At 48.0% G+C, this 27,583-nt stretch overlaps 12 protein-coding genes across 12 annotated transcripts; 9 read left to right on the plus strand and 3 right to left on the minus strand.

The window, feature by feature from the left end:
- Positions 1-3: 3 nt before the first annotated feature.
- On the minus strand, positions 4-1,088 carry ANOM_002813 (uncharacterized protein; the record flags this gene model as incomplete). Its single annotated transcript, XM_015548070.1, has 4 exons — positions 4-265; positions 349-650; positions 728-920; positions 1,012-1,088. The coding sequence occupies 4 exons, from the start codon at positions 1,086-1,088 to the stop codon at positions 4-6; spliced, it is 834 nt and encodes a 277-aa protein (XP_015409691.1).
- A 2,239-nt stretch (positions 1,089-3,327) lies between these two features.
- ANOM_002814 (putative MFS transporter) lies at positions 3,328-4,968 on the plus strand (the record flags this gene model as incomplete). The annotated part of the gene is made up of 2 exons (XM_015548071.1): positions 3,328-3,941; positions 4,020-4,968. 2 exons carry the CDS (start codon positions 3,328-3,330, stop codon positions 4,966-4,968), a joined length of 1,563 nt encoding a protein of 520 aa, XP_015409686.1.
- A 791-nt stretch (positions 4,969-5,759) lies between these two features.
- ANOM_002815 (uncharacterized protein) lies at positions 5,760-7,885 on the plus strand (the record flags this gene model as incomplete). Its single annotated transcript, XM_015548072.1, has 2 exons — positions 5,760-6,671; positions 7,214-7,885. 2 exons carry the CDS (start codon positions 5,760-5,762, stop codon positions 7,883-7,885), a joined length of 1,584 nt encoding a protein of 527 aa, XP_015409687.1.
- A 526-nt stretch (positions 7,886-8,411) lies between these two features.
- On the plus strand, positions 8,412-8,909 carry ANOM_002816 (uncharacterized protein; the record flags this gene model as incomplete). The annotated part of the gene is made up of 1 exon (XM_015548073.1): positions 8,412-8,909. The coding sequence occupies one exon, from the start codon at positions 8,412-8,414 to the stop codon at positions 8,907-8,909; it is 498 nt and encodes a 165-aa protein (XP_015409684.1).
- A 534-nt stretch (positions 8,910-9,443) lies between these two features.
- On the minus strand, positions 9,444-10,292 carry ANOM_002817 (uncharacterized protein; the record flags this gene model as incomplete). The annotated part of the gene is made up of 1 exon (XM_015548074.1): positions 9,444-10,292. One exon carries the CDS (start codon positions 10,290-10,292, stop codon positions 9,444-9,446), a length of 849 nt encoding a protein of 282 aa, XP_015409685.1.
- Positions 10,293-10,535: 243 nt separating this feature from the next.
- Positions 10,536-11,105, minus strand: ANOM_002818 (uncharacterized protein; the record flags this gene model as incomplete). Its single annotated transcript, XM_015548075.1, has 3 exons — positions 10,536-10,831; positions 10,886-10,936; positions 10,991-11,105. 3 exons carry the CDS (start codon positions 11,103-11,105, stop codon positions 10,536-10,538), a joined length of 462 nt encoding a protein of 153 aa, XP_015409679.1.
- A 4,030-nt stretch (positions 11,106-15,135) lies between these two features.
- On the plus strand, positions 15,136-15,957 carry ANOM_002819 (uncharacterized protein). The gene is made up of 3 exons (XM_015548076.1): positions 15,136-15,348; positions 15,401-15,634; positions 15,698-15,957. The coding sequence occupies exons 1-3, from the start codon at positions 15,220-15,222 to the stop codon at positions 15,749-15,751; spliced, it is 417 nt and encodes a 138-aa protein (XP_015409680.1). The 5' UTR covers positions 15,136-15,219; the 3' UTR covers positions 15,752-15,957.
- A 1,093-nt stretch (positions 15,958-17,050) lies between these two features.
- ANOM_002820 (alpha/beta hydrolase) lies at positions 17,051-17,831 on the plus strand (the record flags this gene model as incomplete). Its single annotated transcript, XM_015548077.1, has 2 exons — positions 17,051-17,440; positions 17,493-17,831. 2 exons carry the CDS (start codon positions 17,051-17,053, stop codon positions 17,829-17,831), a joined length of 729 nt encoding a protein of 242 aa, XP_015409703.1.
- Positions 17,832-19,127: 1,296 nt separating this feature from the next.
- ANOM_002821 (uncharacterized protein) lies at positions 19,128-20,325 on the plus strand (the record flags this gene model as incomplete). Its single annotated transcript, XM_015548078.1, has 5 exons — positions 19,128-19,311; positions 19,361-19,455; positions 19,483-19,856; positions 19,904-19,968; positions 20,030-20,325. The coding sequence occupies 5 exons, from the start codon at positions 19,128-19,130 to the stop codon at positions 20,323-20,325; spliced, it is 1,014 nt and encodes a 337-aa protein (XP_015409702.1).
- Positions 20,326-21,266: 941 nt separating this feature from the next.
- On the plus strand, positions 21,267-21,839 carry ANOM_002822 (uncharacterized protein; the record flags this gene model as incomplete). Its single annotated transcript, XM_015548079.1, has 1 exon — positions 21,267-21,839. One exon carries the CDS (start codon positions 21,267-21,269, stop codon positions 21,837-21,839), a length of 573 nt encoding a protein of 190 aa, XP_015409701.1.
- Positions 21,840-23,296: 1,457 nt separating this feature from the next.
- ANOM_002823 (glycosyl hydrolase family 62 protein) lies at positions 23,297-24,346 on the plus strand (the record flags this gene model as incomplete). The annotated part of the gene is made up of 1 exon (XM_015548080.1): positions 23,297-24,346. The coding sequence occupies one exon, from the start codon at positions 23,297-23,299 to the stop codon at positions 24,344-24,346; it is 1,050 nt and encodes a 349-aa protein (XP_015409700.1).
- Positions 24,347-26,503: 2,157 nt separating this feature from the next.
- On the plus strand, positions 26,504-27,469 carry ANOM_002824 (lignocellulolytic auxiliary activity family 9 protein; the record flags this gene model as incomplete). Its single annotated transcript, XM_015548081.1, has 1 exon — positions 26,504-27,469. The coding sequence occupies one exon, from the start codon at positions 26,504-26,506 to the stop codon at positions 27,467-27,469; it is 966 nt and encodes a 321-aa protein (XP_015409707.1).
- Positions 27,470-27,583: the final 114 nt, after the last annotated feature.

Below are 27,583 nucleotides of genomic sequence, written 5' to 3' on the forward strand. Positions count from 1 at the left end.
ATTCTATCTGTGCCACCAAGCATACCCTACTATTCCAAGTACAGTTACGGCCAGCGCTCCAACCTTTAAGATAGCTAGTTGAATCCTGGGCTTCAGGTAGCTTTCTAAGAGCATTCGAAATTTCTCTGGCTCATTTCCGCGTGGATATTTCTCATCAGGAATTGGCAGGTCCAAAAATGGACAGATTTGCTCCCAGCCGAGACCCTCCTCGAGTTTAATCAATAAGGTCCTGTCGTTCGGGAGTGTGCTTTTCGCAAATTTAATACTATAGTTATCAGGTTATACGAACTATAAAGCTTCATTTTCGCATAGAGATAAAGACAGGACCAGGGGTATCATGCCACTTACTATTCGACATAGTTCCTACGGAGCCTGGCCTCGTTGTCCGGGCCTCCGGGGTTTGTTCCATCAGATATAGCCCACCACATGATTTGATTCAGACGGAGGAAGCCTGCGAGGATAATATCGAAGTGTTTCAAGATATTCATGGGAAAGGCAGTTGCCATTCTCACTACGTTGGCGACGGTGTTGTTCATTGATGTCACCCATTTGTCCGGGTCACGATATGTTAAGATGAACTTGACATCTGGGTCTTCTGCATAAACTTCGAGTGCTTGGGTGCCTAAATAGCTGGGAAGCTCAATGAAGCACTGTTATCAAATTAGCTACCATTGAATAAAAGCACACGAAAACGAATATTTGTAGAGTACAGCTATAGTTCACATACATCATATTCGCTCAACCACTTGTCGAACTCAGCCCTTTCGTATCGCTTGATTCCAGAGAAACGATTATGCTGCGCAATGACGGCTTCTTCTAGAATCTTCATGTGTACTGGACCATTGAAACACGCCTCGGTCATGTGGTACGGACTAAAGCCTAATATCCTCATGGCGGCGAGGAGGCCCAAAGTACCCGACCTATAGCTGATCAGTCATCTTGTACTAGTGTGGTTGTACCGTGGTGAGAGTTCACTTGAGGTACAGGGGCACTGTTCACAGCGTCTCTCACCTACTGCAACTGGTGACAACCACCTTCATCTTCTTCTTGTTGGCTGGCTCCGGTAGCCTGTCAATTTGGCGAGACATGGTGAATGAACGCCTCGTCCTGTACAGATTTGAGTGTGAAGACAACTGAATTCGGGGGCTGACTCTCCTTTATAAGTAGAAGCCAAGGGAGGAATACTGCGCATCCGTGGAAGACCCAACTTGGCAAGGTCCACCAATCAAAGGTTTACCAACGCGGTGTATAGCCCAACCAACGCACGGATCGAACTCTCCAGCACAGGTCGATTACTAGGCAGCGTTTCACGGTAGCTCCATTGAGGCTACCCAGCCTTACTGCGGACCTTTTTAGTGGGATCCTTATAGATAACATGTAAGCACTAGTATGGTCTAATCTACGCATCCATAACGGTGGGTGCGTAGACTTTTGTAACCCCTTTGTTCTGCATGGCTTTACAAATATATTGTTGTGTCTTGTGTTCAATGCAGCATTATTGCAACACACAGTATGGGCACCGGGGTCTGACAGCTCGATTTTGTCTAGACTACCAAAGAAACGACCTTCAGACATGGAATGGTATACGAGAAGTGCCTTGTCTAGGCTTGGGGGCCGAGTGTGGCGATGCGCGCTAAGGACACTAGGAGACGACACGGCGAATGACAGTTATTTCGGCTATTGGATTCGACTCCACCTAACTTCAGGCCTTATCCTCCCTCGTCTTCGGGATTTTCCCATTGGTGTAGATGTCGAAAGAACTGATAGTAGAAGAGCATTAGCTGGCTTAGTTGGTTGCATTGCTGTCATAACAAGTGAATCCTATAGTCTGACCTCTCATAACTCCCAATAGCCGATGGGAGGGGACCGGTAAATATTTTCTATCAGCCTCATCACCTTTCGTGCATGAAGATACATCATATATCGCGATGTGAAACGCACCTACACAGATGAGTTAAAAAAAATAATTCGCACCTTGAATAGGCCACTAGCCGTGAAGACAAGGTGGCAATATGCCTGATCTTTATCACTCATTTGGCTGGTTCATCCAGTTCCAGGCCAACTGTGGCTTTGGCACGTGCAATGCCGTACCCTGTCTCCGTATACACGTTAGACTCCACCTGCCAAGTCACTCTTCGATGCTAAGCTTTTGGAAGCTTGGCATATTTCTGAACTCTTATCTTCGTACGGAGTACATTGCTTCATTTAGGGTGGCGGATATCATAGCGCACTGTTGTAAAGGATTTAACATTCACAGCACCTTGTTGAACTTGAACATTCTCATAGTGGTTGGCGATTGGCGAACAGGATGATATATATTTCATGTCCATTGACATAGTCGATGCGCTTCAAGGATACATTCGACACTGCGGGAAATGCAGCCACTATACTGATACTTTTTCTTAATAGTATCGTACTTTTAATCCTGCTTACGAAGGCTTTTCCGCCAATCAAATGAGACGAATATATGACCACTCTGTCAAAACATAGAAGGTTTAAGCTCACCTCTCTTGTTTATCCCTACTGATACCGGCTTGACTAGTGATGGATTCTGATCTACGTGTGGGGGGGAACATACCCCAGCATGACGTCGGTTATCTATATAGTGGATTCATAAGCCGACGGCTAGATGCGGAAAGGATGAATATCGCTTTCGGGAGGCTTGATCCAAGATGCCCGCCTTGCCCCTTGATCTCTCCGCTCGGTGTATCGACCCTACAACGTGCTCTGTTCACAATTCTTGTAGAGTCATTGTCCAGACTAATCTATCACTCCATATAGCCATAAAATAAAGCGGGCGAGGGGCTCGACCTTCCTAGGTTTCCGATAAGTTCTTCAAAAATTGGCATCTGACGGGGTGCCACAGTTTTTGGGTGGCAAGTGTTACATACTCTAGGAACAATCCAGTTAGCTGCGTGGGCAGGCCATCGGTTTAAATGTAGGACGGCTTTCTTGGTCGAGGACCCTTGGACTCCCCACAAACCGTGGGGGTTCGGCTTGCGTGGGGGAAGCCGAGGGCCATTCGCCCGAAGTGCCGTTATGCTTTTGCGGGGATCGATTCGGGTCCACTCAAGCTTTCCATTGCAGAAACTGGTTGGATAACGCAAAAAATCCCCAAAACGAAGTTCTCCATATTACGCTAAACTTATCTTGTAACGAATCTGGGGTTTAGTAAGGGCGTGGGGGTGCGCGACCCTGGCCACCCGCGGGGAACTTGCCCATATATAAACGGCCGTGAAAATCCCTTCCCCAACGTTCGGGTTGTCATTCAAGGCCGTCGCAAAGGCCATCTTATTATATTATAAACCCTTTACTACATCCCCAATCATGGAACCGAAGCCGCAAGGGACTCACCATGAGGATCCGGTCAAACCGGCGAACATGGACCACATCAATGTGGTACGGGTACCCCTGACCGAAGAAGACAGCAAGCGGATTCGGCACAAGACCGACAGGACCATTCTGATAATCCTGATGTGGGGTTACTTCTTGCAGATTCTCGACAAGACGGTTCTGGGATATGGTGCCACGTTCGGCCTGAAGGAGGACGCCCACCTCACCGGCAATGAATATTCCTTGGTCGGTTCGATCGCTCCCATCGCCCAACTGGCGTGGCAGCCATTCTCCTCATTCTTGATTGTCAAAGTACCACATCGGATTCTTCTTCCTGCTCTAGTCGCCGGATGGGGTGTCGCACAAGCGGCCATGGCTGCTTGCCACAACTTCGGGGGGCTAATGGCCACCCGATTCTTCCTTGGTCTCTTCGAGGCAGGTTGCTTGCCTCTGTTCAGTATTATCACTGCTCAATGGTACCGTCGTGCGGAACAACCACTGCGAGTAGCAGCCTGGTATAGCACCAATGGTCTTGCGACCATCATCGCTGCGGCCCTAAGTTATGGGCTGGGACATATCCAGTCTAGTGTGCTTAAAGAGTGGCAAATGTAAGTGTTTCGCCGAGTCCATCTCTTCGCCCCCCATCCTAGAGAGCCCAGACTTTAACTAACTTCTTCTACCAACAGTATCTTCCTCGTCGTCGGTCTCATTACCGTCATCTCGTCACCGTTCCTCTACTGGAAGCTGGACAACGATATTGCTTCGGCCCGATTCCTAAACGACCAAGAAAAGCTTCAGGCCATGGAGCGCCTCCGAGCCAATCAAACCGGAGCTGGAAGCCGCGAGTTCAAGGTGCGCCAAGTTGTAGAGGCCGGACTTGAGCCGAAGACCTACATATGGATTGGGATGGCCTTCTTGCTCAACGTTGGCGCGTCGGTGACAAATGTCTTCGGTCCTCTGATCCTGTCCGGACTCGGCTTCGACAAGTTCAAGACAACGCTGCTCAACATGCCCTTCGGCGCCCTTCAATTCATCATTATCCTTCTGGCCAGCTATCTCGCTCAGAAAGCCCGCCTCAAGGCCGCCGTGCTCGCCGCCTTTATGCTTCCGGTTGTGGCGGGTCTTGCCATCTTGTACGCCCTCCCGCGCAATAACTCCGTCCAGGGTGCATTAATGGCCGGATACTATCTGCTTTCGTTCTTGTTCGGCGGCAACCCGCTGATCGTCTCGTGGATCGTGGCCAACACTGCCGGACAAACGAAGAAGTCCATCGTCATGAGTCTGTACAATGCGGCCTCGTCGGCTGGAAACATCGTCGGACCGCTCCTGTTTAATGAGAATGATGCGCCCGCGTATCAGCCGGGACTGCGCGCCTGTCTGGGTATCTTCGTCGCCATGGCCGCCATTGTCTTGATTCAATGGGCCAATCTGTTCGTACTCAACAAGATGCAGGAGCGTCGGCGTGTGGCAAACGGGAAGCCGGCCAAAATCGTCGATCGGTCCATGGACAATACTTATCAGGTTTCGGAGGAGGATGCGGAAGTTGAGGCGGCCGAGACGGACAACCAGGTCGGCAATAATGCTTTCCTGGATTTGACGGATCGGGAGAACGATGAGTTTGTATATATTTACTAGATGTAATGGCTCGGGATTAGAAGTTCCTTCTTCTACAATATGAATTATGATGAGTTATGAATTATTATTTTCACTAAGCTTTTAAGTACATTCACTATATCTGTAGATAAGTTCATCTCCTATACTGTCCAATTATTCTTCGACTTCAAAAGATCCACGATATCGGGATTTTATATATTTATATAACCGATGCACTATCTACACCAGGGTTCACATCCTAGACATAGTGATCAATCAGCCAAGCTATCGCTACTCATCCTCTAATTATTCCCACGGGTGGCAGTAGGTCATTATGCTAAACACGGGTCCCTGGATACGGTAGCATCGCAAGCCCTAGGCCGCGAGGCCGTCAGGTCCTCAAGGGCCAGTGCGCCTCGACAAAGAAAGTCAAAAACCTGATAAGTAGCAATTGCGACCAATAAATCCACCGCTACATTTCTGTACTACGAAGAGATTGTGATCTGGCCAGCTCACGGACGCTGACTGCTCCTCTTATAACCACTTACTGATCATAAAGAAAGCTAAACATGGGCTCCAGCGGTCACTCACACCCAACTTCTTGGTGTAGCCGCAGAACTTATATTAAGATTTTGCCCGCAAAAGGTAACTCGAGATGACGGAATAAAATACATATATAGGGTCTGGTAGCGAAGCATTGTCACCAGCAAGGATACCCCAGCATAAATCCGCCCAGTCCCGTGACCCTGAAGAAACATAAGTCTGCCCCACTTGAAATTTCAATTGATAAACAAATCACCCCACATAAGTCATTACTGCTCATTGAGAAGGAAATGGAGAAATCCGGTTTGCTGAAGGAGCTGCAGCGCGATCTAGCGCGTAAATATCGGCTTCATGGGCCGAAGATCGAGGAAATATGGCACTCCCTTGGCAAGGGACAACGGGAGAGGGTCTCGAGAGCGGGTGCCGCCGAAGGCCAAATGCTGAAGTCCCCTATCGATAGATCCTTGGGCAATGTTTACAAGTTCATCCCTGATTGGAACCTGCGAGACATCTCCAATCCGGATTCCGACTATCTGCTGGATTGCCTGAAACACCGCGCGACGAAGTCTTTATGTGAGCAATACATCGAAGGTGTCCACGGTGGCCCGGGTGACTTCGAGGTCATAGTTAAGAGCATGCATGTCCATGGTCTGAAACATGTGGATCCCTTCCGCTATAGCTTCACGTTGTTCATGGACGAAGAGCAATATGGACAATCCTTTACGGCCTCTGACCGGGTCAAGTATGAAGAAACAATGGCGGCGATGAAAGCTGGTGTGGATGCTGGCTTGATTCTTCCTCAATCGACGGGCGAGCTTATTTTGGAAAGACAGTCTATCCTATTAACGTCCATGAACATTGTGATTCAGGACATCCTTGAAGCTGGCTCTACCTTCGAGACGAAAGGTCGCTCCAAAAAGTCAGAGAAGGCAGCACGTGAGGCTATGTCCAAACTTGCAATCGACCAGAAGCCAGAAAAGCTCTCACTGGAGGAGCTGGCTGCATTGTCTCTTGACCAGAAATCAGCATTGGAGGACTATGTGCGTCTTTGTCGGACAGAGCCCGAGTTCCTTACTCACGCTGTCAACGCTTGGTTCTTCAGTCGACCCGAGCTGGTCGCAGACGAAAAAGGTCGACGATTGCCCTTGATCACGGACAAATATATTAGCATCGCATTTTTCGAGATGATCCACAATGCTGTGGTAGGTGCTGCAGTCTGGGGGTATATCCATCAACTTCTCCAGGCTTTTGTAACAGGGCCAAACGACCGGACCTACAGAAGTTCCTTTCTCCAGGAGCTTGCAAACGTCTGTCATTTCTAGTACCAACGGGTTCAGCGGCTTTTTAAGCGTCACGTACAAATGGGTTCCGGCGATAAACATTTCAAACGCGTGTCTGGCGTATATGATAGTGGCACCGCGCGGGTAACCATGAAAACCAAGCCGGACACCCTTACCAGAACCGATCCGCAACTTAGTTATATACTTCGCCTATGCCAAACGGACACTAATAGCTCCCGGGCAGTCGATTGGGTTAGAAAGCTAGACGAGTTCCACCAAACCAATCCCGCTGAGCAGGAAAAGATAGGAGAGAGCGAGTTTGACGCTTTCGGTGATCTTGCCGTGACAACCAATTTCATCCAGTGTCTCTCGGCATCTCTTCCCATGCCGCCAATGAATCCGAAGAAGGGGCAAACTTATATTTCTCGACTAAAGGCGCTGGGATCTGAGCTTGACCGCTAAAGTCCGAGGTTGACTTATCGGGATTTGCAGTCCCCATCGATAATCTTATCGAGCCGGGAATGGCCCAAGGTGCGCTGACCACGCTTGATGGATTTATATCCAACAACACAGGGGCAGAGATAGGCTTCCTCTATCAGGATATGAACGAGGAATGCCTGTTGGACTTGCTTCTGCAAGTCCAACAGCAGAAGGAGAAGAACGAACAGGTAGCACAGGCTCAGCTTGCTTCGTTAATCCCTGAAGCGCCTACCCGGGAAATGCAAATTGAACAGCGCAAGGAAAAGACCAAAACACGCCCGCCACATTCATCCGTGTACAGTATCACCCCAACGACAGCTCCTACGACGCAACCAGAACCTGCAGTGCCGTCCCAAGCATTCAAAGTAAAGCCATCCTTCCTAGAGGTATTCTCGACCCTTTTCTCCAAACAGAGAGAACGGAGCTCAATCACCTGGGCTGCGTTTCAAGCAGCTATGGCGCACATGAAATTCTCTGTCGTGCCAAAGACTGGGTCGGTTTATACGTTCTCCCCTCCCGAAGGCTTCAATGTCCAAAGGTCTATCACGCTCCACAGACCGCATCAGTCCCGTGTCGAGGGCTGGCGACTTCTTTATATTGCGAGTCGTCTGAAGAGAGAATATGGATGGGATGAGAAGTCATTCGAGACAGAATGAGGTGTTTGGGCAAACTTGGCCATTAAAATACTATATTTTGAGTTCACTATATCCAGCTTGTAGAGATTTACCTAGATTTCTAAGCACGGCGAAAGTCGGAGATTCCAGACTTGCTACACGTACTAGTCCTACCCAGACAAAGCAAGCCTGCGCTCCTTCAGCCACGCGGGGTACGAGTCGGTGCAGAATACAATTTTCTTTTGCCAACCCACGCCATTTCTGTCAACTCAGCTTCCCCGAATTGATACTCGACGTCAACATGGAAGTTGTACAAAGGAACGAGGCCATTGAAAAGATTGATGGCAAAATGCAATTTGCCTATGTCTAGATTTTTGTTCGGCAAATGGACAAACCGATTAGATTCGCCAAGGACACTGGATGATCTCCAGGAAGTCAAGCGAATTCCAACAGAAGACAGGGGCCCAGAGGTGAATGCCGCTTGGTCAGCGGTCTATGTGAAAACACCCAGTCTCCTCGCATATATAGATGGAAATCTCGAAAAGCAAATCGCTCGCGAAGTTGAAACATGCGAAACTCTTCGCAAGAACTCCCATCCAAATATTGCCACCTATTATGGCTATATGGAGACGAACGGTCGAGTCTCTGGCTACGCCTCAAGCGATATACGTCCACTCTGATTGAAGCGGTCAATCCTCAACGCCTTGGAAAAGTCGCTTTCCTTTCAAGTCCGCGCGAACTAGTGAAGGAGAGTATGAAAGGTAGCCTGGAAGGGATTTTGGCAGCTATCAGACATCTCCACTCGCTTGGACTTGTCCATAACGACATCAACCCAGCAAACATTATGCTTGACGAAGACGGTACGTTTATTCTCATCGATTTCGATAGCTGTCGATATATCGGGGAGTCCTTGCGCAACACCGAAACGAAAAGAACCCGCCACTGGCACGACCCTTCTGTTGATATTTCGCTGGAGAAAAACGACCTTGACGCTTTCAAAGATCTACAAATCTGGCTCACTGGACCGGCGGATGAAGAATTCCTGTTTGAAAGAAGTGCTTCTTAGTAAAACGTCAACACCAAGTGGCCCATTCTTTCTTAATATTGACCAGACACTGTTGTTCAAACCCCGCTGGAACATTCTTAATGTACGTATTCCGCGTCATGTCTTGGTTGACTGGCCATCAGGACCTCGCAGTCCCAGATAAGACATGGTTTAATGCCATGTGAATATCATGTCCAGACTTCCGTAGTTGAACATCTTTGTACTGGAATAAAAGTAAAGAATTTCCTCCTTTCAGGTTGCACACTATATGAAAGAGGTCAAGCACCGGTGTGGAAAGCTACGTGATTTCGTAAATAGTCAATTCAAGAAAGTTCAATCAGACAAATAGAGGACAGGAAGAAAATAGCATTCCTATAATATCACGGAGATTCATAAAAACTCTGGAGCTGTCGGCGTGCGCTGTCTGTGAGCCACTTCTGTACCATGTCGGGTGTTATGGTTTCCTTGTCCGACTGATAAGTTTCGAACAGCCACTCGTTCCAATCCCAATTGATCCACTCGTCGAAGTTACAAATAGGCTCCCTACCCCGAGTCTTAAACCATCTGAGAAAGAGGACTAATATAAATCCCTGGGAGAAACATCCTTTCTTGGTCGTCATTTTGCGGGTCAGGAGACCGCCCGATAATTGCGTGCCCAAAATCGATGAACTTGACATGTACTTTAGACAGGTCTGGATTGAAATAATATTGAATAGTGATGTTCCGTGGATGCGTATCACGGTGTCGAAGATTGATCTTATAGAGCTGCGATTCTATATCGACGATTTGCTTCATCACAGCCTTCCAGAAGTAATCAGGGAAGTCGATTGGACGAAGACTAGTCATAGACTGCCCATTGATGTGTTCAAGCAGTATTAATCGTACCGTGCGAAATTGGTGATCAGAATGGGTGATATCCATAGAGTAAGAGCCATAGTAGTCAGGAATACATTTCTGTCCTTGGGCATGTAGATACCGATAGGCAGCACTTTCCTGGGTGTATTCCATGTCAACAAGAAGAAATGGATCTACATCATCATCGGAATGATCATAATATAGAGGATCATACAACTTTGCCACAACGCGGGTACTGGGAAGTTGACCAGAAATAACGTCCACTAAAACTATTTGCGAAGTCTTCCCATCCCCGACTCGAATTGCATTATGTATCTTGAGGCGTAACCGTTGAGAGCCCGATCTGCCAGATATCGGTTTCCGTGTAAGACAGCGTGTTAAGACATCAGTATTCTCTCTCTTGGTAGCCTCCTCAGGAGTAAGAAAGAAGCGCTTGATCTGGGGTTCAGGAGGAAAATATTCGATCACTGAAAATTCATAGCCCTCGACGTACGGAAGGTCCGGCTTGGATATGCCGTTCAAGGTGTTGAAATCTAAAGAAAATGGCATTTCCCTTGGTAGGTAGCAAGAACTGGTCCGAAGGGGGCAGGATTTAGCGTTTAGGAGTGAGTTCGGAGCTCTACCGATTTGGTCACATGATAGGACCTGCAGGGGTCAGGGTTATATAATAGATATGTTTGAATTATTTACTATTGTCCATATGTCCAATACCGGCCTAGACTATGTCCACATGTAGATGATGGCCTCAAGTCATCAACTACTCGAGTCTCCAACTAAATAGAGTGCATCAATCTATTTAAGCTCCTTAACCCAGAGAGAAACCTTGGGGATATCAGAGTCCTTTCCGAGGAAGTAGACCTGCTTGTTGTCCTCGGAAAGACCGAAAGAGTCCTCGCCCTTGAAAGTGAGGTAGCCGTCGTCGGTGATGCCCCACTTGTCGAACACAGCGCCTGTGGGGTGGTCCGCGGAGTGAGGTTGGGTCAGGCCGAGAGGCTGGGCATCACCTGGGATGGCGTAGAAGTTCTGCCAGGCAGTGGGTGGCAGGGCTTGTTGGGTGAAGCTGATGCTGACGCCGTCGTTGCTTGTCACTGGATGTTGTTAGTTTTATTCAGGCAATATTAGGTCGGGCGTGTGAGGCATACGGCGCAGGATCTCCAGCGTGTTGGCCTGCTCAGCGTCCACGATGGCGTGGGCTGTTGATGTTAGTCATGTTTTCATGGCCAAGGCTTGGGGTAGGTGTTACGTACAGTTGTCAGTGAGGACAGTGTTGCCGCCGTCAGCAACGAGAGTGAAAGACGTGGGGAGCTTGGCTGCCAGAGCAGAGGCGATGAAGGTGGAAGCGGCGGCGAGAGTGAACTTCATTGTGACGGTGGGTAGTTTGTTTCGAAGATTGATGTCTTGAGTGATGGTTGAATTTGCGGTTGATTATTTTCGACGACCCTGGGGCTATTCGAGGGTTTTTATGTTCAAAGCAAATAAATGTCGCAATGCGATGCGTGAGGCTGTAGCGTCACTCTATTGGGGAGCATATTGGTGCATCCAACCCAGATGACATCGCTTCGGTGGATGGTGTGGGGAATGTCTCACCTCGTTATTCTTAGAGTCGGCTCTCGGATGGCCTCTGTTTCCCTATTAGCCGAATGTTGCATGGTGCTCGCATGCACAGTATATGCTTAGCATGCAACGCTCCAAGGTGAATTGGGCTCGTGGAAGTTCGAAACAAGCTATTATCTTCTAGAGACACACCCACAGCGCAGTCAGACCTGGGGTGATATCAACTCTTCCGTCACACTGCCCTGAAGACCCTTGAAGCAGCGCCATGTCGGTTAGAGAGTTACGCGATGATCGGCACGGCTTTCCCCCATTCTCGGCTTCCCCATCTTCGTTAGTAAAGGGGCTAGTCTCCAAAACCCGATGTGTGGCCCCACAGATGTCTCACGGAGAATGTAACTACTGCCATCGCCATCGCCACAGCATCCGGGTGGCTGAATTAGCACCAACTCAGCATGCATGATGGATATCTGTAGCGGTGAGTGATCTCTCTGAGATAAATAATTCATCACGCCATCACCTCGGACAAGCAGGAAGGAATCGTGCATAACGGATCATGTGAACAAAAGCTGCGATCGAAGACCAAAATTTAGGGATAGAGATCGGCTTCTTTATTGAGACTATTGACGAAGATCACCTCCCTTTCCCAGTAGTTCCCAATGTTCGGAATTGCGTTATTGAAGAGAAGGTGCAACGAACGGTTTTGCTAATACCGGTTGAAACCAGGTGATGTTACTGCCCTAACATGTGCAGTTACTTATCATCGCAACGCGTCCTTTTCTGAAAGAGCGGTCCAGATAGAGTGAGTGCGCTGGTCATTCTGCGCTATCTTAGAAATATTAGTTTGAAGTGTCTATTTTTGGCTATAATGACTCATTCTTGGTGGCTAATCTGTGTTTGTAGTAAGGTCACTGTCGGAATAAACAGGGGCGTGGTAGCTGAATAGCAGCAATAATGCCAACCTACAACTGACGAGGATATGAGATTGAAGAGCAATTGGTCCAAATCAGCCCCAGCCTAGAGAGCTGTATCAACAGCAATCAGAACTGCTTCATGCGCGGAGCAAACAACAGAAAAGCCACCGAGAAATGGCTAATTGTGCAGATGCTAGGATGGTCCCTGAGTAATGCTCTAAGAAAAAAGGTTTTCCTCACTGGTTCCCGAGAGCGATATCGTCTGAATCCATGATGGATCCTGCTTTGTGCAAGAAGCGGAAATGATGCACTAAAACGTCAAGAATATTATCTCAGGCGTCTTAAGTGCTGTGCCACAAGTGTTAGATCCTTCTATGGAATGTGCAGCTATGAATAGGCGCTATGCTCTCTGGCTTTTAGCTGCATTAACGAACGCCGAGTGCTGACTGTATCCTTTGCAACTTATCCTGAGGCACGTTTATATACAAGTTATGGAATGCTGAAAGTTATTCAGGATATCAACAGACGACTGCAGGTATTTTCTACGACAACTCGTTTCTTTACCCGACAATCCCCAAGTTGCAAAATTGTGCAATTGCAACCTTGCAGGATATGCTCAGGTTAACCTCTGTTTCGAGACGGGAAACTATTGTTATCACGGACGTATCAGGCCTTACAAGGACGACATTATTCTCACTTAATAACACCACACCCTAGTCGGACTCGCAACATACTTCCAGATCTAGAGCGACAAACAATAATCTCCGCAACAATAATACACTAATTGGCAGCTAAGATCCTCTGGGCGGCGTCTCTTCGTCCGCAGACCGCGGCAGCGAAGACCGCTGTATATCATTAAGTGGCCTTAGGTACCACCCATAGCTAGCATACATGGCAACGATTATGATCTCCTATATCACCAACATGCAGACCTTGACCGAAGTTGATCCCTTCATAATATTAAACACGGGATTGTTAGCAAACACCCCTGACGCTGACTATAAAATTCGTACGAGAAGTAAGGGCAATGCAATTCCGACGATGATGACTGTCAGGCGCTCTCGCCTCAGGATATATTGACATTGGTGCAGCTTGCCCCAGGAAGAAGCCAGAAGCAGAACACAGCCGGCTCAGGCAACAAAGTATAGGCAAATCCCAACACGAGACGTGGATTTTGAGTGGTCAGCATCGGACGAGGAGGTCCCGACAATGCTGAGGATGACAGCCACGGACACGACGATTTGTGTCAGACGCGAAAGTTTCAGTTCTAGCTTCATCTCTCTTTCCTTTCGAATCAAATTGTGTGATAGGGCACTGAAGGGTTTCCAGTCCTGTAATGCATGCTAATATGGACCAGCTCATGTATCGGCAGAGTGCACTTATCCCGAAGTATGTAAGCTCTGCAGGTTGTTACACTGCATTTGAGGAACAACCTCGATCTTGCGTATCCTGCCGCCTTATTCGGCGAAAATTATGCAGTTATCAGGCCGGTCGGGCATATGTATTATGTACAAGTAACATCCGGCGGGGCTGGAACTGCCCATTACATCTGCGGCGTGATTAGATTCTTTCCTTGTACCATGCACTGGGTGGCTACCGCTGTCACTGTCACATATCTGGCATATTGTCTACGCAGCATTCAATCGGGATTGTGGTGAAATTTGAGACGTTACGGCTTCCCTATGAGTGTAGTCGCTCTAGATAACACGTAAAGTATCTCAGACGGCTTGTTATCAGGATATTTGTGCCTGCAAGATCTTCAGTCTTAAAGTAATGACTTGCTGGCTACGAATGCCAGATCGAACAGTTCATGTCTGCTCTTGGTTGCTTCGTATGTCAGTATCATATCACCGTCCGCATACTGACGACTTGTTTTCCCTCCTTTAGGCTTTTCATTTTACGGACAAAAGACCATGCCCGGACATGACCCATTTGATCTGCCGTTGATTAGAGGGTGGAGGATGCTTTCGGATCAATCACAAGTATCGTGTTGTTATAGGAGTGATCACCCTGGTCATCCACAGCCCTGCTCTACGCTCTGTTTCTTAGATTTGGATCCTGCAGCGCTTGACTATTCCTCTAGTGCAATCCTTCGTGCATTGCGCTGTCAGGATTTGATTTGCTGCGTGGGCTGTCGAGTAACGTGGGCGTATGATGTCATTTTCCGAGGATGTCGCTCCTCGGAGATCGTATCCATTACTTCAAACAAATCATCAAGCAAAAATGCCATGCTTGGAGATTATATTGGTGGGTTAGCTGCAATATTTCCATTAGTTGGGCAGATACTACATCTTTTCCAGTCTACCAGGAGACAACTTGTTAGGGCTAGTTCAGGCAGCCTGCCGTTTCCTAAGCTCTAAACAAAGACCTGTCCCTTCTCCTGTCCAACAACCCCATAACGTCTGTTTCTGACCTGTCATATTTCATACCTATTTATAGCCATTATTTATTTTATCTTGTCGCTCGGAATCTCAATAAGTCATACAGATATTGATCGAGTCTTTCTCGAATAGCCACATCCGGAGAGACCCATACGAACGAGGCTGGGCTCTACCAAACATGACGTTAAACATCAACAGTTGGAAAGGGTCTGACCGCCAGTCTACGTATAAGGGAAACAGGAACACTCCTTCAGAAGGTTAGGATATTATTAGCATCAGGCCCTACATACAATATGCATGTTTTTCATGGGGTTAGCCAAACATGGGCGATCTCGGCAGCTTCGGGGATTTTCAACAGTCGGTTACCTCGGATTCTGGGTCCTTTAGGCCAACCACAATCGTGGCTTCGCTCGCCGCTCTGAGACTTGCAGAGACTTAGCGAATCACCATCGTCTAGTGGCTGTGCCCCCTAGCATTGGCCTGTATCCCCATCCCTCAACAGCATAAAAACCCCCTCTGCCTCCCTTGACTTCGACTAACATCAACAAGTACAAGACTAGAATCGCAACCACCAGCTCAACGTCGCTTCAATTTCAGTATAACTGCTTCTATTGCGTCAATATCACCAACATGAAGGCCCCTTACTTTCTCACTTTCCTTGCTGCCGCCGTCTCGGCGCAGAATGCTGGCATCGGATTCCCAACGAAAGACCAGGAGATCACGGCGGGAGAGAATTTAGTTGTTCAGATTCAGCGCCCGGTAAGTTCGGACCACCATACCACAGCGTAGCCGAGGCTAACTGCCGTATCAGAACTCCTTAACTGGCTCCAAGGAGATGGGTGTCGCAATTGGCGTGGCATCCTGCGCCTCAAGACCTTGTATGGCTCCGAAGGACACACTGGGCACTCTCCTCTATAACGGGCCCTTCAAGCCGGAGTACCACGAGACTAGCCAGCCTCCTTATCAGAACTTCACCGTGACGATCCCAGACTCCATAGCGAAGGGAGACGCACAGATCAACGTCGCCCATGTGGCAATTGTCGGGGTAAGTGCTAGCCTCCCACGATCGCATCGATGGGATTAAGGAGCTAACCCAATCTATTTACAGGCGAGCGCGTGGCCATACCTGGACCTGCTCAATCAGACTGTTGTTGTTGCTTAGGTCTTGGGTGGAGGATGCCTGCCTGTTTCCGCCTGTATAGGCTGTCTGCGGGACTGGCGTGTTGTATATTTGTTTATTAACTTTCTCTGGATTTAATTTCTTGGCTTTTATTCTGGGATTGTCCGTCCTTTGTCATTTTGGTCTTCAAATTTCCAGGGATCCTTTTAGCTATAGGATCGCCTATTCTTAATTTATTCGTTTTCATCGGCATTTACAGGCCCATCGCCATGGAAAGTAGTGATAGGACCAAGTATTATTCTTATGACCGCATAATATTAAGTCTTAATCAATATTAGTCCTCATTATAGAAGGGAACTCCCGGCGGCGTCAAGCGGCAGTGGAGAAACAAGCTGTCAGTCGATTCAATCCCACAATGTGGAGGAAGGTCCGTGAGATGGATCGAACGCCACAATCCTTGATTTTGATTGAGGAGACTACCTTAAATTCATTCTCTATAGGTCACACATCTATAGGACTCTGAGCCTGCGTCTTCCAAGTGTGGGTCTGTGCTAAGCTTTCTGTTGCCGATCTCACTCCGTTCATCTTATCATTTCAAGAAGTTGACTGCGTTTTATTGACACTTGCTACAGTCTATTGAGGACCCGGTAAAGAGCTAGATCGCACAAAAAAGTGACGATAGCGCCATACGTATCTGTAGTGTATGAATGTCCGCGGTGAAGCAACATGCATCTTCTCATACCAATGTCCACCCTATGAGCTATTGACCGGTTAGTCCGTATTCACACAACGTGGCTCGAGACTACTTGTAATGTCAAGTAAGGTATAACTTGGTGTTGGTATAGGTTTATCGGCGATGTACGTCCTTGATGGCATTAGTCGTAAGATATATAAAACCAGAATATGTGAGTACGGTAGCAAAGTTCATTCTGATCGGATATTTAGTACTTCATAAACCGGCTTTTTAGTTGAGGAATTGACACTATGCCTCATATTGTGGAGCCACAAATAGCACCAAGTGTATTCAGCGGTAGCTTAGGGAGGGCAATGGCATGACGAACTAGTAGTCGCGTAGCGCCGTAGGAGGGGCTTTCAATTAGGGACATCAAGTTAGCAGCAGACTAACTGATACAGGCAAAGTGCACTACAGTGCTGTCTCATCTGGCTGCTTTCTGGGCCTGCGATCGCCGACGGGGTTGCTGCCCCACCAGGTGTTAAAACGAATTTGTCCGAGATAAAATGCTCTTCAGGGCCCCAATTTACACATCCTGGTGATGCATCATCGTACTCGCCTACTTTCCAGCCCCTGTTCCGAGTTTGTCGCAAATTTTGCAGACCAACATGACTGTTCCAACTACTTCTCGCCCTACGATCCTTGTCATTCACGGGGCATGGCATCATCCTGAATTTTATGCCCCGTTCTGCAAGGCCTTTGAAGACTTGGGCTATGAAGCAGTCTGTCCTCACCTCCTAACCTGCAACAATGATGTACCCCCCACGAAGAAATTGGAGGATGATGTGGCGCTCATCCGACAGACGGCACAGTCGCTCCTTGACGATGGGAAAGCCGTCGTTGCCGTCATGCACTCCTACGGCGGAATAGTTGGCACTGATGCCCTACACGGACTGGCGATCAAACGTCTGATCTACATGACTGCTTTTATACCCCCTAGTGGCAGCAGCCTCGCGGGTATGTTTGGCGGCCAATTGCCTCCCTTCATAACCATTGATGTATGTATCCACCCACTTGAACTGCCATGCACTCGCTAATGAATCCTTCTAGGATGAAAAGGAGTTATTGACAGTCCCTGACCCGGCGACTGTCTTTTTCAACGACCTCCCCTCCGAGGAAGCCGCTACATGGGCCAAGAAGCTGGTGGTCCACCCGAAATCTGCCCAATTTGACCCAATCTCACACGAGGCATATCGCAACAGCCCCACGACATACATTGTGTGCGAGCAGGATGCGGGTCTCATTCCCCTGGTTCAGGAGATGATGATAGAAAACGTGCGGAAAGCGGGAGTGGATATAGACGTTGAGAGGTTATCAGCGAGCCACAGTCCGTTCCTCAGTATGCCGGAAGAGACTGCCAAGCTGGTTCTAAGGGTTGCTTCCCAATGAACTATCAGATAGTCTAGCTGCCTAACCATATGGAACGCGGTATGCGAGAGGTTTTGGCGGAATTTACTCCGCAAGGTTCGAATAGATCCTCTTAGTTTGAGACATTTCGTGGGCTGATACAACGGCTTGGAGCTGAAGAACGGGACCGATGTAACGAACCGCATCCCAGGCCAATCGCGCTTCGGGAAGGCTTCAATTTCGCTCGTTGCCCGACCCACTCCGTCCGATCCTGCAGGGCCAGGATTGAAGTTTATTTGATTAATCTTGCGTGTTTGGTTTGACCGGTTCCAGACTTTGGGGGTAGTCTATTTATTGAATACGGAGTACTTGCTCTTGTCTTTCTCGTGAGGCATTTCGCCTGATAACCCGTTCTGTCATCTATTGTTTCATCTCTTGTTAACATAGGGTATTATTCCACTGTAGAGGGATCTACGGCTTGGCTGTCAATCCGTAGTACTTCCTGATACCGCTCTCTATCTTCTAGTAGCGTATATATTAGACGTGATGCATTCTTTGTAGATCCACGGCTCGAGCTAGAAGAACCGTTGCCGCGGAATTGCATATTAGCCATTTCTAATCATCCCGCATAACCTACTAAGTCTAGCACTCTAGCGTCAAGAGGAATATCACTAGTCTAATGCACGAATCCCAAGGTAGTGGTCTGCACGCATTGATCCACCAGGAGCAAGATCCCTGCAGGCGGGGACGGTGAGCCCTCGGATTTGGGCATTTGCACGCACATGTAAATTTTAGAGTACTAGAGATGCTCCTTTTCGAGATTTCCTGTATTTAACAGCCCCCAGAAAGGCGTGCTGATGTGAATCCCTGCTCATATGTACATAACCCTAGTGACACGAGATCCCCCCTAGACAATCGCCACACTAAACACTAAGTGAAACCTTTCGAGCTTCAAGAACAGCTATGTAGCGTAGTAATTCACTCTCGATCTTTCCTTAAATTGTTATCCACACGAAAATGCCTTGCCGGAAATCAGTTGTGATGCTTACCTGAACTACCATGGTTCCACACAGCTTGATCCTAGTTAAAAACAATTATTATAAAACCACAGTACGTACCCAAGTTGACTATTCGGAAACTACCAAACGTCCCGATGGTGCTAGTGTAGTACGCGGTCCACCTAAGTTTAAATAAATACGTCAAGCAATCCTGCCACCTCGGGTCGCGTCCGACAAGCTTGCGAAGTTTTGCCGTCATTTGGCCGGCGACTAGGGTTATGTATAGATATCGACGACAACAGTGAAGTCATCTTCTGGCAACAGCTTTTCTTCTCACGTTATGGGCGCTAATGACCGGGGGAAAACTTACATTACGGTTAGTGCTGTGCTCGTCGCTCTGTCCACGGTTATTGTTGGGTTTCGGATCGTTGCAAGATGGATGAGAACCACTCTGGGACTGGATGACTATGTCATCTGTGCATCGATTATTCTTGCCTATAGCATGCTGGGGGAAGCGGTTGTTTGTATGTTCACCGGATCGCGACGAGATCGCGCAAGGCTGATCGTGTACAGGGGCTCGAGATGGAGGGCTAGGAAAGCACATGGACGAGCTAAGCGTCCAGGAGAAGATCACCTTCCAGAAGGCGAGTATCAGCTGGCATGCAATTGTGGTCTTATTCTAACAACAATCGCAGTGTTTCTTCGCCAACGAGATCTCCTATACGCTCCTCGTCCCCTCGATCAAAATCTCTATCCTCCTACTATATCGCCGAATCTTCGCCGTTCGCAAGTTCAGGATCGCGAGTCTCATCACCGGCGGTCTAGTCATGTCATGGTGTCTCGCTGTCTTCATTACCGTCTTTCTTCAATGTCGCCCGATTGCCCTGAACTGGGACAAGACATTAGAGGGAACCTGTATTGACCCGAAAAAGTTCTTCTTCGGCAATGCGATATCCAACCTCCTTATTGATGTGGTTATTCTGGCGTTACCGATCCCGATGGTTCTACAGCTCCAACTACGCTTGTCGCAGAAGCTGACTATTCTGGGGATATTCCTTCTGGGTGGATTGTACGTCTCATACTACGATTCTGGAGGATGAAAGCTTATGACTACAGTGTCTGTGTCGCGAGCATTATGCGCGTCGTTACCCTCGATGTTTTCGAGACTATGGATACGTCATGTATGTTTCCTCGATTCCTTCTCGAGTTTAATCGCACTCAACTAACATCTCAACCATATAGACTCCGTGATGGAAGCCGCAACCTGGACCTTCGTCGAGCCCTGCGTCGGAATCATCTGCGCTTGTTTACCGACCCTTCGACCCCTGCTACGGACACTATGCTGTTCCTTTTCATGGAGCACGGATCATTCAGACGGTCCACCGGCAAACTATAGGATGCACAGAATATCCAGCGCCGCAAAGAATGACTCAGCCGGTAGGAGCGACAGAGAATGGGACAATAAGCGATTTGGGGATGAGTTCGCATTAATGGGCGGGAGCACGAAAATAACTGTTAATGGAGATGGTGCTTCTTAGATTTGATTTCGGTATAGGCGTTTGGTATATATCCAAAAAAGGGATTCGTGTTTGCTTTTTATACTATACACAGGTTAGGAGTTAGGGTAACGCCCTGAGGACATGATGCAATGTGTGGTATGTTTGTTCCTTATTTTCGAGATTCTATCTAGTGTTTCCTAGAAAGTCAGTTAATATAGAGGAATTGTCATGATACGAGATCATATGAGTGTGAGGTTGGGCTGAATAGTATCCTGAGCTAAAAGTTAGACCGTACCAAAGTATCCAGTCTGTAGCGGGTGACACCTCGTATGAAGTCGTGTCCTGCGATGGCTTCAGAGCTTAGCGACGAAATTATGTCGGCAGTCGTCCGGTCAAAAAATATATTCTATATGTGCATGAAACTAGACCGGTCAATGCTGTGATCCAGGGCCTTCCGCAAATCATGTCCGTACATGTCGAGGGCACACTCTGAATTCTTTCTAGGAAAACAATAAAAATAAAAATAATTATGGGGAAGGTTTTGCAACAATAGCAACTATACTCAACATTTCTTTTACGTGTATCATATGAGCTCAGACGTTCGACATCATCAAGCTTCCTAGATCCCGAATTCCCGATCGCTTGCGGGGCTTGACGATGAAAGCATAATATGGCATCAACCTTATCGTGGATTGGCTTCAGTGTACCATGGACAGCCCAAGCCCCAGGAGGGTCTTGTTAGGTCTGGAAGTTCACTACGCCAATCCGGTGCTAAGTTCTTTTATTAGACCAAGACAGTAAAGCATATGTCAGTTGATCGCCATCACTGAACCTAGAATTGACAGGATATCGATACAAAACTGGGTCATAAATATCGCGTAGCTATCTCTATTTATAGGAGCCCGGAGCCATGACGCTGAGACTCTTGAGCCTTCTGCATATCCTGCCTTCGTCAGTCTATCGTTTCAGTAAATCATATCATGTCGAATACAAACAACACGCCTAGTCCACAGCCCGCACATGCAGGCGCATCCACAGAGGAGGCACCAAATTATAAAACCTTCACAGACGCAACGGATAAATTGTACAAGAAGCTGGTTCAGGAGGAGTCCCGTGAATGGTGGCAGTATCGCTTCGTTAGCACGTTCTTCAACGTGCTCGCGATCATGCAACTGATGGTTGGAGCAACCATAACTGCTCTTGGACCGTTTGGTGGTCAACATTTGATTGCTATAACCGTGTTAGGTGCTATTAACACCGTCATTGCCGGGTTCATAGCTCTCCTCAAAGGTAGGGGCCTTCCTCAGCGACCCCGGAAAAACATGTTGGAGCTTCGAAGGGTTCGGGAGTATATTGAGCAAAAGAGAACCATGTTGCAGTACAGGAACAGGAAGTTCTCGAGGGATGAGGTTGACTCTCTACTGGAAGATGTCATGAGGAGGTATGATCTTGCGGAAGAGATTATCGAAAGGAACCAGCCGGATACCTACACAGATGGTGCGGGATCGACCGGTAGAGAACGTCAACCGGACGAAGAAAGGGCACCAGGATAAAGCAGGTACCTATCAAGTACGTTGTATTAAAAATTTACTTTAGCTGATTGTGTTTTGTGTCATAGGTACTGTGGAGACTTTGACTAATAGCTTACAGATGCTTTCCTGCTTGACCGGTTCCAGCTCCGCTTACCATGCATTTCTGGCGGCGGATGATTGTTGAGATACCAGCTCCGGTGGCATGACATCCTTTCATGTCTTACCCCTGAAGTAGCAAAGGCTTTATTGGTCCGACTAGCACTACTCTCGCAGCCAAACGGTATGCGTTCAGACATATTTGTGGTTGGTCTAGTCTGTACCCTTACTAGTTATGTCATGAGCAGCCACACTCGAACAGGGATTGTGCGAGGAGCAATTATCCACAGACCACCACGGTTTCACAATAGTATCAGTAGGTGCCGGCATTCCAATCAAAGCATTACAATGTCAGAAGAGTTGAGCCACAGGACCATCAGGCCCCCGGCTTTGCGTTTTTGCCTCGGGCGGCTAACATTATTTCCTGTCCATTTTCCGTGAGTTTCACGGCGCCATGCTTGCATCGTTTCGTACGGTGGGGAATTATTACTGCATCATATACTATAGCTGCTAGTGGGAATCCACAGTCCTCGTTCTTCGCATGCAATTATAATTGAATGGTGCATGTACCAACTTGAATAGCCCGAAACCAATCTATCATTATTATCATGTGTGGAAGGACTCCACAATTAATGGTACAGGCGAGCAAAGGAAGTAATTATAGTAATGATATATCATCCATTCAGACAACTGTCTAAGGGCCTGCTTCATTGGACCCCCTGTCACTCTAGAATATGAAGGGAGTGCCTCCTCCTATGGCCTAAACTTAGCCGGAAGCGACCCGGACTTTTGTGATTCAGTCTGAACTCCTTGTTCTGTGCTGCAGATCTCCGCTACCTTGGGGCCTGCTATTGATGGATAATATACTTTGTCACTGCAAGCTACCGCCAAAATAAGCATGTTAAACTCAATGGTCACCTGCTGTGTCGCTTGTAATTCTTGTTCTCTTCACTATTGACCCGGAGAGAGATTTGGTCCTGTACTATCTTCGTAGTGGGCGGTGCGGCATAATAATCACCATACAGTCTATCAGCTCTGTATTTATACTTTGACAATCGAGACTTCAGCTTTGAGGAACTTCTCTTCAATAGCGGCGGAAAAATATAGGTTAATCACGCAATAGTAGTCCAGAGAGACGAGACAACGCTGAACTCGCCACGGCTGTAACATCCTATCTACTTATAAGAGATATTTCAAGTTTGATGGAATATTGGAGGGAATTCTTTTTACAATTAAATGAGCTTTGCACCCCTTGTTTCAGGCTACTGAGCCATTGTCTTTAAATATGAGTCTCAAGTACGCTTCCATGATGCAGAAAGCAAGATCTTCTCTGGGCTCGTGTTCAATATTTCTCATTCTCTAAGATTTCTTTAAGTGAAACGATGCTATCACTTCAACTTTTCGTCATGTCAGTCTGCCTTGCAGCTGTCAATGTGCTGTCGGCTAGCGACGGCCTTCGGAGTGACTCCATGACGAAGGCTAGTCTCCCTAAGAGCTTCGAATGGAGCTCCAGTGGTCCTCTTATTGGCCCAAAAGACGATAGCCACGACCTTGCTGGGATCAAAGACCCCTCAATTATTGAGGTTGATGGTGTTTACCATGTCTTTGCTAGCACCGCCAAAGAATCTGGTTATAATCTAGTATACCTGAGCTTTACCGATTTCAATAAGGCTAGTTCAGCAACATTCCATTACCTTGACCAAACCCCAATCGGGCCAGGCTATCGCGCCGCTCCTCAAGTGTTCTACTTTGAGCCACACAAACTATGGTACCTCGTCTACCAAAACGGTAACGCTGCGTACTCCACCAACTCCGACATCAACAACCCTGCTGGGTGGAGCGCACCCAAGAATTTCTTCGGCAGCATGCCCAGGATCATTTCGGAGAACAAGGGTCATGGAAACTGGGTTGACATGTGGACCATTTGCGATTCGTCCAACTGCTACCTTTTCTCATCGGATGATAACGGCCATCTCTACCGCTCTCAGACCTCGCTCGGCAACTTTCCGCACGGCATGGGGAACACCGTCATCGCATTACAAGACTCGAATGCATATGCCTTATTCGAAGCATCTAATGTATACAGCACCGGTGACGGTAAATACCTTCTTCTCGTGGAAGCCATCGGGAGTGATGGTGCGAGATATTTCCGGTCCTGGACTTCGGCCAGTCTCACTGGTACCTGGACTGCTCTTGCCGACACGGAGGCCAACCCCTTTGCGCGATCCAACAATATCAAGTTTAGCACTAGCGCCTGGACTACAAGTATCAGCCATGGCGAGATGGTGCGCACAAATGTTGACCAGACCATGACCATTAGCCCCTGTAATCTACGCTATCTGTACCAGGGCGTGGATCCAAACGCGAAGGGCGATTATAATGCCATGCCGTGGAAACTTGGACTTCTCACCCAAACCAACTCTGCCTGTTAGCGGACAATTATCGGCCAGGCTAGCTTAAAGAAGTGTGTCAGTGGGCTCGACTGTGGATACCCCCAGCAAGTCAAGGCTTCAGCTCAGCGTCGGGAAGCAACCTGCCCTGACTCCACTTTCTGCCGTAGTTCAGGGACTAGATAGCAGGGATACTTTTAATAAAGGCCATTCCGCATTGAGCGAACTCGCTGAGTCATTTTCTTGTAAGTGGAGGCCTCTTGGGTCCTACTTTTCAACTGTCATTGGTAAATTGATACTTCAGGTTTCACTCATTTGGCAATCACTAAAATAAGAAATCGCTCGGTTATAGGGCCCGTAAGTTTGAAACGGTTCACGCTCCCGATGCTCAGAGGCCCTGGTCAAGTGGGTCTGGCCTGAGCCTGTGATCTAGCCAGCCATCAATAGTATCAGTACTTCATAGCTACATTGCCCATGAGTCCATGACTGCCGAGGCATTTCAAACAGGAACACCGGCGGAGATCGGTACATATAGATCGACCGGAGATTGAATTCGGTTAGAGCCAAGCAGGCTTTTAGCCATATTACGAGGTTGTAGGCGCTCGAGACTGTTTCAGAGTCTGCGTTTAGACGCCGGGTAGAGAGCCATTTCCCGTTCGGATAAAGCCTAAAACGTGCCATGGCTTCAGGTACTCTGGCTCTGGCCAATAGAACAAGGTCTATGCTGTATGATATCCTATGCCTAGACACAGTAGCATGGCATGAACAGTGATTGGACTGTTTTTCTTAAACCGCTTTAAGATGGGTGGCTATAGAAACTATTCGTACGTATAGTAAGGCTGATTACCGCTGCTAGCAATGCCCAGATGTGTGAACTTGCACGTTAATATTGCATCTGTGCTGGTGGACGTAAGTCACAGTATAAGGAAGAAAGTTCATACAACTAAATCCAGGGTCTCAGGGAAAAATCCACAATACAAATCGAGTTGTGTGGAGTGATCTTATGAGACAAAAGTGGATACGCCTCTTGCTGGTAAAGCTCTCACTGCGCAGACTTCATTGCAGTGAACCCTCGGCAGTTGGCCTTTTAAGAACGAACCGATGGCTATCAGGCGGCGGTTTCAGGTTTTGCGACCAGATCACTAATCTTCTTGGCTCCGGTTATCGAGACTGGATTTGTGAGCCCCACTAGCCCTACATAAGCCCGTTTCTAACTTTTAACTCGCGACTAGAGGCTTCCTCCACCGAATCGAATGTGGAAATGGCACTGTTCTTCTTCATATGGCAGTTGAGGTCAGAAGAGATTCCCCTATGTTTCTACCCATATATGTCCCTAGCATTCGACCTTGGTCGAAGCTGCTAGATGGCAACTGCGCTCGTCTGGGTTTCACCATTATATTAGCGGTTTCTTCATAATCATTGTAACATTTTCAACTGCTTTTTTTCCTCATTATGCTGCCTTGGGCAGTCAACTAGTTATTAGCACGGTTGGTCTGCCACTTCTGTGTTGGTAGAGGAACCCGGCCTAGTTATAATCTCATAATCTGTCCGTGATTGCTCTTGGAGTGAATCTAAATTTGCGCACCCAGTGCGAGCTGAGCTGTAGATATAGTATCATAATTCCTGGAATAGTTAACACACATTGGTTATACAGTAGGTCGGCTTTAACCGTGTGTACACTGTACCTATCTCGCTAAAAGACAACGCCGTGCCTTTAAAGGAAGGTCCTTTAGCCTGCTTATGTGGGGCAGTGGATTTACCCAGTCGTGACAGACTGAAAATTGTTCATTGGTAGAGCGCCTCGCACGTCTGTCGGAGTCTAGACATCATGCTTATGGGCCTATGGATTTAGCCTAGGAATGCTGACCCTTGAGCTAGTAGTAAGGCTTGGCTCTTGCACCTAGGTAAAGGGCCACTACGCAGTCTGTATAGGAGTCTCCCATTCTTTGGTCTGGCGAAAGCCACAGCGCTACATTTATATGAAACTCTTGGTTTTACTTCAATTTCGTTACTTCAGTCCCTCGTCAAGCTGGGAGAACTATTTAAGCTGGGGGTTACCAACATAACCATGTTGTCCTTTCTCTATCAATTCGTTCATTCTTTCCGTTGTTTTTAGTACTGTTCATTCCCTTTTCCTTTCTTACCCGACAAACTAGACGTTTGCATTCCTTTCTTTACCTCTTTTGTCTTCTATCCAAGATGAAGCTAAACCTTGCCTCTCTTTCCTTTCTTGCGAGTCTCGCCCCGCTGGTTTCGGGTCATTATGTGTTTTCGAAGTTGATTGTCGACGGACAGACCACTAAGGATTTTGAATACATCCGAGAGAACAGCAATGGGTACCAACCAACACTGGCTTCTGAAATTGTGAGCGACGACTTCCGCTGCAACAAGGGCTCCATGGAGTCTGCCGCCAAGACCAAGGTCTACACGGTTGCTCCAGGTGCCGAGATTGGTTTTCAGCTCGCCTATGGTGCCACGATGAAGCACCCCGGCCCCCTGCAAATCTACATGTCCAAGGCACCCGGCGACGTCAAAAGCTACGACGGATCAGGCGACTGGTTCAAGGTATACCAGGAGGGTGTTTGCCACGACATTTCCGGTGGCCTGAAGGATACCGACTGGTGCACTTGGGATAAGGATACTGCATCCTTCAAGATCCCCGAGAATACTCCGGCTGGCCAGTATCTTGTTCGTGTGGAACACATCGGCCTTCATCGCGGCTTCAGTGGAAACTCCGAGTTCTACTTCACCTGCGCTCAAATCGAGGTCACTGGCTCTGGTTCGGGCGTTCCGGAGCCCTTGGTCAAAATCCCTGGCATGTACAATCCTGAGGATCCCAACATCCACTTCGACATTTACTACCCTACCCCGACTTCCTACGATCTTCCCGGTCCTTCTGTCTGGTCTGGCAGCGCCTCCGGTTCCTCTCCTACTATCTCCGCCCCTCCTGTCAATAACGCCGCCGCCGCTTCCTCTGCCGCTCCGACGACTCTTGTGACCCTCTCCAAGACCGTCGATACACCTGCTCCTACTCAACCCGCTCCATCAGTCGGTACTATCAAGAAATACTACCAATGCGGTGGTGAGGGTTGGACTGGATCCGGATCGTGTGAAGCCGGCACTACCTGCCGCGACTGGAACCCTTGGTACCATCAGTGTGTCTAAGCCGAGCTACACAGTAGGACAATTTCTATAGCTGCGACGCGGGTAGCCAACTTCGTCTTCATATATATTCTCTCGTGGCTCTTCACTTAGACTATTCAGATCTTGTATTTGATA

This window comes from Aspergillus nomiae (genome assembly GCF_001204775.2).
Source record: "Aspergillus nomiae NRRL 13137 chromosome Unknown contig00045, whole genome shotgun sequence".
Lineage (NCBI taxonomy): Eukaryota > Fungi > Ascomycota > Eurotiomycetes > Eurotiales > Aspergillaceae > Aspergillus > Aspergillus nomiae.